This window comes from Dreissena polymorpha, chromosome 2, assembly GCF_020536995.1.
Source record: "Dreissena polymorpha isolate Duluth1 chromosome 2, UMN_Dpol_1.0, whole genome shotgun sequence".
Taxonomy (NCBI): domain Eukaryota; kingdom Metazoa; phylum Mollusca; class Bivalvia; order Myida; family Dreissenidae; genus Dreissena; species Dreissena polymorpha.
This window is the reverse complement of record NC_068356.1, coordinates 40,423,408-40,436,126: the sequence shown is the minus strand read 5'-3', so window position 1 is coordinate 40,436,126 and position 12,719 is coordinate 40,423,408. Positions and strand designations below refer to the sequence as shown.

The 12,719-nt window shown below is 34.7% G+C and overlaps 1 protein-coding gene across 4 annotated transcripts in view; it reads right to left on the bottom strand.

Annotated features, from left to right (window-relative positions):
• Positions 1 to 5,328: 5,328 nt before the first annotated feature.
• LOC127866719 (calcium uptake protein 1, mitochondrial-like) overlaps positions 5,329 to 12,719 on the bottom strand; it is a 32,999-nt gene continuing 25,608 nt past the window's right edge. For all 4 annotated transcript variants that reach the window (XM_052407475.1, XM_052407474.1, XM_052407476.1 and 1 more), the window contains 4 exons: positions 12,289 to 12,435; positions 11,138 to 11,246; positions 9,463 to 9,552; positions 5,329 to 7,938 (listed from right to left, as the gene is read on the bottom strand). In XM_052407475.1, the coding sequence (XP_052263435.1) occupies positions 7,787 to 7,938; positions 9,463 to 9,552; positions 11,138 to 11,246; positions 12,289 to 12,435 (498 nt within the window). In that variant the 3' untranslated portion in view covers positions 5,329 to 7,786. The remainder of the gene's footprint in view (positions 7,939 to 9,462; positions 9,553 to 11,137; positions 11,247 to 12,288; positions 12,436 to 12,719) is intronic.

The window sequence follows — 12,719 nt, the reverse complement described above, 5'->3', positions numbered from 1 at the left end:
CATGAAGTGCCTATTCTTTCTCAACAAATAGTGCATAAAAGTGACGATCAGTTTAATTCTTTGTATTGAAATCCTGCGAGAATCTACAAATATCTAAACAAACTGGATTCTGATAAGAACCAAACTTCTAAAATTCTTAGATAGTCACTCGAGATTTGATGTGCAACATACGATAAATGGAAGTACTTGTACTGTTTTTTACATTTTAAACATTGTTAATTTTGGCATCGATGTCTGCAACACTGAGAGATTGTATACTCACTGTCTGAACTCGTTACCGTGGTATTGTACTGAACATGCCTGATGAATCTATGACAGCAAAACAATGCTGTCGTAGCAGGATTATGTTCATGTGAAACAGTGTAAACTTTTGTTTATAAACAATGTATGCGCAACAACAATCAAGCGAAAGAGTTTAATTTTACCTAAAGCCTAATTTTTGAACCCATTTAATCCTGTCTCAATATTGATTGAGATTTCATTTTGAAATGTTTCCAACAGGTTTCATGAAGATTGGGCAATTTATGTTGCCTCAATCTTAAATAAGGGCAATAATTAGTTCTTACCAAGTTCCATCAAGATTAAGCAATAAATGTGGCCATTAACAGTGTGCACAAGCTTTTTCTTTAATTTGACATATCTACTTAGTTAATGACCCGATTAAGAACTTGGCTGTCATATTATTGGGACATGTTCTGTCCAAGTTTCATGAAGATATGTGGCCTCTAGAGCAAGCCCTTATTTTATCCTATTACCAGATGAAAATCGATAGTATAACAACAATTGTATAAACTTTACCTTAAAGTTTATACTCTCTATTTTTAGATCAGATTTGGGTTTTTCCAAAAATTGGAGAATATGTTTTTGTGAACTACGGAAAGATAAAATCGTCAAAACATGCGATATTTTATAATTATTAATAAAACAAGAGGGCCATGATGGCCCTGAATCGCTTACCTGACTAACCTTGCTTCATGAACTTAATTTTATTAGACCCATATACAATTCCAAGCCAAATTTCATTAATTAATACATTCTGACAAAATTTCATTAAGACGTGATGAAAACTGTGACCTCTTTCATCTACACAAGGTTTTACTAGAATTTGCCCCGTGACCTAATTTTTGACCCCAGATGACCCATATACGATCCAAAATCAGATATTATCAAGATAAACATTCTGACCATATTTCATTAAGATCATATGAAAACTATGACCTCTATTGTCTTCACAAAGTTTTTCTATGATTTGACCTAGTTTTTGACCCCAGATGACCCTAATACAATCCCAACCCAGATTTCATCAAGATTAATATTCTGGCCAAATTTCATAAAGATTTAATGAAAACTGTGACCTCTACTGTCTACAAAAGTTTGTTTTTTTAATCTGACCTAGTTTTTGACCCTAGATGACCCAAAGTCAATCCCAATCCAGATTTTAACAAGACAAACATTCTGACTATATTTCAATAAAATCTGATGAAAACTGTGACCTCTATAGTCTACACAAGGTTTTTCTATTATTTGACCTAGTGCCTAGTTGCTGACCCCAGATGACCCAAATACAATCCAAACAGGGCTTCTCTTGCCCAAAAATTTCTGTGGCCAACATTTTAGCCAAATGGAATTTTGTGTAGCCAAATTTTAGAAACTGTAGCCAAAGTTTTAGCAAAGCATTTGCAGGGGTCAAAGTTGGATATTTTGAAAATCCTGAACTTAAAGCTGGGGGCCAGGGGGCCGCAGGGCCCTCGGTGGGTCCAGGGGGCCAGAGGCCCCCAGAAATTCCTGGATTCGACACATTTAAAGGGTGCCTGTACCTGTTCTGGTGATTCTATTTTCTTAAAAAAACAACATACACATATATTGAAAAAATCTTCATGTATTTGATAAAGAACACAAAGTTAGTCAAAAGGCAATTCATTCACATGCACCCTCTGTCTGGCATGGACTCGACTGCAGGTGTTGCTTTTGAAGAACCAGATAAAACCTGTAACAGTGGTTACAAATTATATTTTTCACACATACTTTAAAAGTCAATAATACATGTTTAATTAATGCAGAATCAAATGTCACCATTTATATTCACAGAATCATGCTGCCAGAAGCCTCCACATACACCTAAGAAAATTGGGTATGGTGGCTTCTGCTAAACAGTTAAAATTGAAAATTTCAGCATGGGTTTCCCTAGTTTTTATCCCAATCGTTGTTTGAATGCTAAATAATTGTATCCTGGTGTGACCCAAATTTGACGATGTAACGGTTACATGAAGCAATATTTAGCAAATAATTTAAGAAATAATGAATGTTTAATAGCACAAAATAATAATTTTAAACTCGGCTGTATTACTTTGAAATGATTCCAAGACAATAATCATCCATTTAATCGATAAAAATAGAACATCGTCGAATTAAGGTGTCGGCGAATTTGGATTACGGTAGGTTGCCCATATTTGTTTTACAAAAAGTAAAAAAACAAAACATTTCTTGCTGCTGGGCTCATATGTTGGGGACAATAAAACATTTTATTTAACTAAAAAAGACCTGTCCCAGTCAGCAAAAATGGCGTATTTGATCGTATTTTCAATTACTGTTAAAATTCTTTTCCTGATTTATGCTTTATTCAAAGGTCAAAATGTTTTAAAAGCTCACAATCAATGAATCATACGTTATTAATAAAAAAAAATTGGCAAATTTGCTAGATCTATCTTGCTGATTTTTGATGCAAAACAACCTAAACAGTAAACTTAAGAAACAGAAAATACGACCAAATTCGGGGTGTTAGTTTAAAAAAAAAAAAAAACCTACCTGGTTGGTCTTGATGGTTCTTATATTCTTTATGTGATAAGGGCCCTCTGCGTGGAGACGCAATGCCTTCTTCCCACAAGACTGATAATTCAGGGTTTTCTTACAAACTTCTCAAACCGCTTTTCCACAAGCTTCCACTAGACAACAGCGGGGAAAGGCCACCCATTATAAACTGTACGCTGAAGTTTCTTTAGCTACCAACAGGCAAGTATCTCGTTGCCATTTTTCTCAACTTAAGTCTAAACACAGCTTCCCATTCGGCATCAAATATACGCAAAAAGTACTCAAATTGATTTAAATCGGCAGCAATCTTTAATCTTTAATCAGATGTAATTGTTTATTTAATCCTCTACGATGTACAATTTGTTTTCACATCAGTAATTTGTCTCGATGACCGGTGTTAATGCCGACTGTGTATGAATTTTTCAGGTCAATAACACGGCAATGTATTGATGCACAGTCTACAGTTGAAAGCGGTTAATATCTGGGACTGCATGTCAGGAAAAAAATCAATACCGATAATTCGCATTGTTCATTAATTAAGCAACGATTAATAACACTTATCCTTTATGGATTTTCATGAAAGAAAAACCATAATAAAGAAAATTTTATTCTCTTTAATCTGATATATAAACAAGTTTGGAAAGAATTGGATGAAAAATTTGGACTTTATTGCATAAACACCATTTTCTCAATTCAAGGGGAGGTAATTCTGTACTTCATGGACCAATAATGCTCATTTTTTGTAGGGTTCGTGTCCTCATTGATATAAAGACACTGTGCAAATTTGGAAAGGATCGGACAAAAAATGTGGAAGATTTTTGAAAGTTTTCACAAAATAGGCAAAAACGAATAAACATGCAAAGTTCAACGAGCTCCTGCGGCCATGTTTTTTGACGAATCAAATTTCTTTGAACAAATTTTTCAGGGGAGCCTTCAAAGGTCATCCCTGTGAAATTTTTTGAAAATCTGATGAGCGGTTTCTGACAAGAAGATTTTTTAAGGTTTTTACCATATATGGTCATGGCGGCCATCTTGGTTATGTGATCAAATTTTTTTTAACAATTCTTTTGTCCCATGACCTAGGGATGCTCCACATGAAATTTAGTTGAAATTGGCTCAATGGTTTAATTACAAATTGTTTACAGACAGACAGACGGACGGATGGCCGGACGCCGGACGGTGAGTGATCACAATAGCTCACCCCGAGCTATCGCTCAGGTGAGCTTAAAAGGGAGGAAATTATAGGATAAATATTAATATAAATATCGGCAAGCCTCGCGCTACAACGGTTCTAAGCCTCGCATAATAAATTTGATCTTTATCCAAAACTCACATAATATCATATATTGACCTATTGACCAAGAATTTGACCCTTAGTGACCCAGTTTCAAACTCAGCCGAGATATTATTGACAAATATTCTGAGCAAGTGTTAACAAGGATTTACTAGAACTATTCAAGAAAACTGGCCTGCCCCCTGACAGCCATGTTTTCCATTTTTGATCTCGGCTGAGATATCATTAAAACATGTTCTGAGCAAGTTTCATGACTTTTGGGCAAACAATTTAACATCTAGTATGTTCATTAGGTTTTACTAAAGCCAGATATGGACAATTGCTCTGGCTATGGCAGCAATGTTTTTCAGTGGACCACAACTATTTTCCAACTTTGCCAAGATATGATTGGGACAAACATTCTGAGCAAGTTTTATGATGATTGGGCGAACAAATGTGACTTCCATTCTTGCCTAGCATTTCCTTTAAGTTGACCTAGTAATCTAGTTTTTGAAACCATGGGACCCAGCTTCAAACTCCCCAAAGATATAATTGGGATAAATGTTCTGACCTCTCTTTTGAAGATTGGCACTAAATGTGGCCTCTAGAGAGTGAAGATTGGCACTAAATGTGGCCTCAAGTGAAATCTCTCTTTTGAAGATTGGCACTAAATGTGGCCTCAAGAGAGTGAAGATTGGCACTAAATGTGGCCTCAAGAGAGTGAAGTCTCTCTTTTGAAGATTGGCACTAAATGTGGCCTCAAGAGAGTGAAATCTCTCTTTTGAAGATTGGCACTAAATGTGGCCTCGAGAGTGAAATCTCTTTTGAAGATTGGCACTATATGTGGCCTCTAGAGAGTGAAATAAAAATAAATACATATATCAATCACTTCTTTTTTGATTGCACTCAGAATTTAATGTGTTGCCACTTCATGTCTACAAATAAACTATTGAAAGGACGTTTAATGTGCCTGTATTAAGTTCACATCATTCATAGTTATGGAAGTCTTGTAGGAGAAATTCGGTTTTTGTTAAATGAAACAACTTAAACGCTGTCAGACAGAAAAATTCCAAGTACTGTGAATTTTTTATCAGTTTTGGTCACTATGAAGAAATACATTCTTGTCTGCTCTTAAATATTTCAAAGGTTTCTTAATGACGTCTAGACAGCTCGCATTTTAAACCAATGACTTTTTATGTAAACAAGTAATTGCTTTTAACTCACTTTGCAATAAAAACAGAAAATAATTAAGATATGGAAAGGTTTATTAGAATAATATTAAATAAAATACATAAATAAAATAAAGAAACACTAAATCATTACAAATGTGAATATAATTGTGTGTACTGTGTCTATTTGGACTGACCAGAGTTTATGCTTTCTTTGCTTTCATTTTTCCTGACAAACAGTTATGATGGGTATACTTTAAAATCAATATCGCCCCCTTGAATCAAAAAGGTACCATGTGACATTGAAATTAAATGGCAAATGGTACTTTTTTGCACCATTTGGGCGATATATTCATAAGAGGTTGATTATTCACTACCAACACATCTTTTGAAATGTCCCATGCAATAAAATGAATTAGACAGAATATTAAAAAATAACCATAATGCCCATTTACTTATAAAATAAGTTTTATGAACTATCTACTAAAAATGTATATTTTATAATATTATATAATATGTAACACATGCCAATCAATTTATAATTGTACTTCATACACCAAAATATACAGCTCAAAACCAGACTGCAAAAAGTTGCGCAGTCTGGTAAGTAGCTACCCTGTCTGTAATGAGACCCGAAAATGTTGCTTGACTTAATAGCAGACAGGGTAGTGCATGGACAGACTGTGTGAATGTGCAGGCTGGTCTTCAGCTACGCTGGCTGCATGAGGTATAAGACCCATTTTCGCATTACAATAAATGATGAAATACTATCACAAAAAGTCTCAATGACAAAATATTTAAAATTACCAAACTCAACTGCAGAAATAAGTCACTTAGAATTTCACAGGGAGCAAAGAAAAATTGTTCACAAAAGGAATGTGCAGGGGAAATTTACATTTATTTACAAAATGTACACAATCTTAGCAATTAAATTATGCAGTTTCTATTCACCTTGGTGTTTATAGATGTTTGGTTACCATAATATATGTATCAATCTATAAATAAACAATTGTTTGTGCTATTGTGACATTGAAAGTCTTCAGGTTTTGCAGTAAGTCATTCTCATAAATACAATCCAAACCAAACAACAAGAAAAACCTCCTACTGTCTATAGAGATATTTACTACACTAGATCATTAACAATTATCACAGCACAAAGTAATAAAAAATGCACTTGGTATCACTCAAAATATTCCCTCAACTAACAACATGTTTTCAGGGTCTTATAATAATTTAGCTTGTAGTTCAAAACTTAACATAAACAACAACAACAACAAAGAAACACACACAAAGAAGGATGAAGTAGGACTAAAGTGTTTACATAAAACAATCTTTTAGTGGGATATTTAATCCTGAAGTAGAAAATAATAACAAGCCTCATTACTTCTGTACAAGGATTTTAACAATTAAAATTGCTATACATGTATGGGAGTCAATTTAGGGACAGTACATATCAAGTGTTTGTAGCCTTTTTTATAACATGAGGGTTTCCAACTTAACATGTTATATATCAAACGCCATTTAAACTATTCTATCAAATGAGGCTGTAACAAAGGCCACAGAGATTCAAGGTGCATTAAGAAAACCATGAGTTTTGAATAGTTTGAAAAAGAATCATAAAGTATAAAGAAGTAAACAGATGCTCCTTGTTTAACCCTTTGAATGCTGGGAAATTTGTCGTCTGCTAAAATGTTGTCTGCTGAATTTCTAAAATTAGCATTTTCTTCCATTTTTTTTCAAAAAATACCATCAGAATAGCAAACACTTTGGATCCTGATGAGACGCCACGTTTTGTGGCGTCTCATCTGGATCCAAACTGTTTGCAAAGGCCTTCAAAATTCGGTTCCAGCACTGAAAGGGTTAAAATTGAGTAAGGGGGCTCAATGTATACAACAACCTGTGTCGCATGAAAAAGAAAGGTAAAGATTTAACAAGTTTCAAATTCAAACAAAGCTCCTGATTTTAGATTTGGTAAATGCAGACCATACCTTACAAAGAAATGAGCTTCTGTCTGGGTGAACCATGCTAAATGCATGAGTGTAAAGTGTTGTCCAAGATTAACCAGGGGTGGTATTCCAGAAGCATCTTAAGATAAATTTTATTTTTATCCTTAAATTGGGAATTTTTCTTAAGTGTTTTATTTCATACTGCAATAGTTAGGCATCGAAAATTACATCAAAATAACATCATTATGTCAATGTTATTTGAGGAATACCAAAAAAACATGCATGTCTTTATTGAGTAAAAAATACAAAACATTGTAATTTTTAACTTAAGTGAAAATATTTAAGAAATGACTTAAGATGTTTCTGTAATACCACCCCTGTGTACTATTCCCCAAAGGCTAATCTGGGACAAAACTTCTTGCTTTTGTGATATTTTTGGTTTCATGACAGTATCCTTTAAGAAAAAATCCAGTTGAGGTGAAAAGTGAAGTCCACACAGGCTAAAGTGGGACAGAACTTTATGTACATGCATTAAACCAGGCTTACATATTGAGGCTCCTCACAAAGAACACTTAACTATCTTTGTGCTTTTAGTCAAAGAAGCTCTTTGTTTGAGATTTAGTGCAAGTCCAGACAGAGTTGATGAGCTTAGTGAAGCCGATATCCTTGGGTTTCTCGAGTCCTCGCATCAGACGGCGCTTCATCACAGACACGAACTCACGATTGGACAGCTGACCATCCTCTGTGGAAAACATACGATTATAACAGGTAGATATGCAGAAGACAAAGATCAACAATAATGCTCTGGGCATGGTTGCTCATAACTTAATCTGCATTTTAAGATAACAGAACAGATTAAATATTTTATTAACATAAGCATATTACAGCTCATTGCGATAATAAGTTAATATTTTTACACATTCATACATAATGCAATAATGAGTAATTAAGATAAGAATAACAAGAGCACCGCATAACGGGTGCCACTCTTGGCATCAAAAGCTTGTCAGAATTTTTTTTTTTTAGAGGTCACAGTGAGTTTGACCTTTGACCTAGTGACCCAAAATGGGTGTGGCGTGTAGAACTCATCAAGGTGCATCTACATATGAAGTTTCAAAGTTGTAGGTGGAAGCACTTTGATTTTAGAGCGAATGTTAAGGTTTATGTTAAATATTTATATTAGAGGTCACAGTGACATTGACCTTTGACCTAGTGACCCAAAAATGGGTGTGGCGTGTAGAACTCATGAAGGTGCATCTACATATTTAGTTTCAAAGTTGTAGGTGGAAGCATTTTGATTTTAGAGCCTATGTTAAAGTTTGATATTAGAGTTCACAGTGACCTTGACCTTTGACCTAGTGACCCAAAAATGGGTGTTGCTTGTAGAACTCATCAAGGTGCATGTACATATGAAGTTTCAAAGTTGTAGGTGGAAGCACTTTGATTTTAGAGCCAATGTTAAGGTTTTAGCACGACATCTACGGCAGACGGCGGAAATCGGAAAACATTCTCCAAAATCAGCCGAGCTAATAAACTAGTCTACACATTTAAATATAACAACCTCTTAACTTATGAAATAAATATAATCAATATAAAAGGGAACCTGCAATCAATAATATACATATTATTTCATCTTAACTATTTGTTTACAATGAACATAGAGTTAAAAGTTTTAAAACTTAATTAACCTTAATAAATTGATCCAAAAGTTAACTGTTGTTAGCTTAACGGGTCGTTCTAGTTTTGAGCAACTCAGTCCAGGTTGTGAAATATCCAATGACCAAACATGTCTGACCATGGTTATTATAATGTTGGGCAAGTTATTTTACCAGTTTTCTAGTCTAATGACAAATACTGTTTAATGTTTGTTTTAGTTTGAATTATTGACAGTTGCTAGCAGAATAGTTGGTCTATTGGACGATATTGTACATGGATAAGTAAATAATTGCTGCATTTCAATTTCCCTGAATAATATAATACATTAATGATTATGTTCTTTGGGAATATTCAATGACCACAATGATACAACAAATTGCCAGTTGTTTTGGTAAACATCATTAACAAACAAGTTTAAGTGTCTATCTAGTTGAATTTAGTAATAAAATTTAGCAACTATGTTCACCTACTTAACAATTATATAGCAACATGCATTATACAAACGGCATCACTCCAAATTAATATTCATTCACAAATTTTAATTATCTTCAGGAATCTTCATCTTCTTGGATAATCATAAACTATAATTAAGGAACAAACGCAGACCTACCATTTTCATCGAAGAGAGTGAACACTACTTCCACAACATGGTCCGACAAAGCAACATGGACAACTGTGTTGGATACATGCTTCAATGTTTCTGAAATAACAAAATCATAGGTATAAACATACACTGTAGGTCGCTTTTAACAATTTGTTTTACTTTTACAAGTATCGCCTGTTTAAAGATTTCTTCCCAAAATGTCCATGAACATTCTTTAGGGTAATATTAGATTCTAAATATAAATTTTAAATGTCAGAAGAATGGTAATCAAATGGCAATCAAAGTTATAACATTCATTTTGAGTACCTTGAACTGAAGAATACTTGTATGTAACCATTTGTCTTATCCTGGGAAAACTGGGCTTAACCCTTTGCATGCTGGAAAACTGGGAAATTTGTCGTCTTCTAAAATGTCGTGTGCTGAATTTCTAAAATTAGCATTTTCTTCGATTTTTTTTCAAAGAATACTATCAGAATAGCAAACAGTTCGGATCCTGATGAGACGCCACGTTCTGTGGCGTCTCATCTGGATCCAATCTGTTTGCAAAGGCCTTTAAAATTTGGTTCCAGCGCCGAAAGGGTTCATACATGTCCGTAAAATGTCATTTAACAAAATCATAGGTATAAACATACACTGTAGGTCGCTTTTAACAATTTGTTTTACTTTTACAAGTATCGCCTGTTTAAAGATTTCTTCCCAAAATGTCCATGAACATTCTTTAGGGTAATATTAGATTCTAAATATAAATTTTAAATGTCAGAAGAATGGTAATCAAATGGCAATCAAAGTTATAACATTCATTTTGAGTACCTTGAACTGAAGAATACTTGTATGTAACCATTTGTCTTATCCTGGGAAAACTGGGCTTAACCCTTTGCATGCTGGGAAATTTGTCGTCTTCTAAAATGTCGTGTGCTGAATTTCTAAAATTAGCATTTTCTTCGATTTTTTTTCAAAGAATACTATCAGAATAGCAAACAGTTCGGATCCTGATGAGACGCCACGTTCTGTGGCGTCTCATCTGGATCCAATCTGTTTGCAAAGGCCTTTAAAATTTGGTTCCAGCGCCGAAAGGGTTCATACATGTCCGTAAAATGTCATTTAAGATTAACCTGTTAAGTCTGCAACCGTTTATCAGGGACAACACATTCAACTTTAATCAAATATTTCATTTAAAGGAAGTTTGTTCTAAAGAAAGGTCCAGTTAGACGAAAAGTGTTATCACTGATTAGCCTGTTCAGACTGCATAGGCTTATCTGGGATGACATTTTACACACATATATTAAGCCCAGTTTTCTCATAATGCAGCTCATTTTATTTCTTTTGCAGCTCAAATGATTCATTATTCAGTCAGTTTGTTACGTATTTCAGTTCATTTTTCCATCACAAACAACAAGACAGCCTGAATGAATGAGCCTCATTCTGGGAAAACAGGGCTTAATGCATGAGCTTAAAGTGTCATCTCAGACTGCACAGGCTACACTTTAATTTTATGAAATTTATCATTTAAAGAAAGTCTCTCTTCAAACAAAAATCAAGTGTAGGTTGAAAGTGTTTCCCTGATTAGCCTATGCCGACTGCACAGGCTAATGTGGGAGAACACTTTATGCACATGCATTAAGCCTTGTTTTCTCAGAGTGTGGCTTGAATGTAGACAGATGTAACAGCCCCCAGTTCTCACCCTGGTCTATGGACACCCCAGCCAGGTGGTAGAAGCTCAAGGCAGTGTCCACATCTGTGATATTCTGAAGAAACTTCCAGAAGTTCTCATACTCTTGAAATGTTATACCCTGAAGAGAGATTACAAACCAATGATATGAAACCATGTTTTTGAGCAACCAGAAATAATGAGTTTGCTCTTAATTTTGAACTAAATACATTAATAAGTATACGCTATAAATACATACATATATCAAAACACGTACAAGAACGTTACTGCTATGTTATGCTGATGTACCCAAGAACATGTTTAATTTATTTTTAATGTCAGTCTTTCAATAATACACGCTTTTTGTATTTACATCTGTCAATAGTGGATAATATCAAGAAATATATTTTTCAAACACTCTGAAGCACTTTGAATAACATATTACCTTTGCTTTACTGTTTGATTTGTTTAGACATGTGCTAACCTTAATTATTATTTGAATATTAAAATAAGCTTTATAACTAAAGCTAAAGAACAGATAAAACAAATGTTGTTAATAGAGCCATATGTATATTTATTCCTAGTTTGTTAATATTTCATCTAGCTAATTTGTATAGAAAGCCTCAGGCTTACTTAGACATCCTTTAGTCTGTTTCCTGGGTAGAACCAGTACTTAACGTCTTTAAAGGAATTTTGAACACTTTGTTCGAGTTAAGATTAAACCTAGATTGTCCAACACCTCTAGGTGGACACCATCTCCATTACAAGAACATAATTTGTTCCCTCACAGTGCAATGTGGTGTTTTTTACATAAGTGAACCAGGGCTTGCATAACAACAAGGTTGTGAGTCACTTACTACATATTCTATAATGAATATAGTGTTTACTACTAACTATAGGTGGTTTTGCACTAAGTTTAGGAGTAATTTACTTTATATATGATGAGAAACCCACACAAGAGTCACCGTGGCGTAGTGGATATAGTGTTCTGCCTAGCAACTGGGAGGTGAAGGGTTTGATTCCCACTGTGAGAGTGTTCCGTAGATCTCCACCATAGCCACAAAAAACTGGTTTTACCCAAGGAAATGACTCAAGAGCGTTTCAATAAACCATAGACTTTGGATGCCAACAGCAGGCTAAAATAATATAGGTCTAAACTGCAAGCAACACAGATGGTTGGGTACCTTGGCATTCTCCTCCTCCTTGTATGCCTTCTTCACTCGTCGGATCATCAGGGCCTTCTTCTTATCTGGGAAGCCTGCATATGTGAGGAGCAGGGAGGCGAAGTCCTTCTCCGTGATCTTGCCATCTTCAGGGTCGTACCGCTGGAACTGGGGGCAGATATCATGAATGCTTAATAAATACCTTTTCAAACTAGAGCTTTGTCACAGACGTGTCGTATACCCCCACATGCTTCATTGACACAGAATATTTTACATGATGTCTTCACAAAACAAGAGAAGCTAATTTATGGCGATTTTTAAGAATCATTATGCCATTATCATTTATGGCCATTTTGACCTTTGAACTCTTGAATTCTTTCGCATGACACACCGGTCAATGACTGTGAACAAAATAAATGTACACAGTCATTTTGAAATCTCACAATGAATGA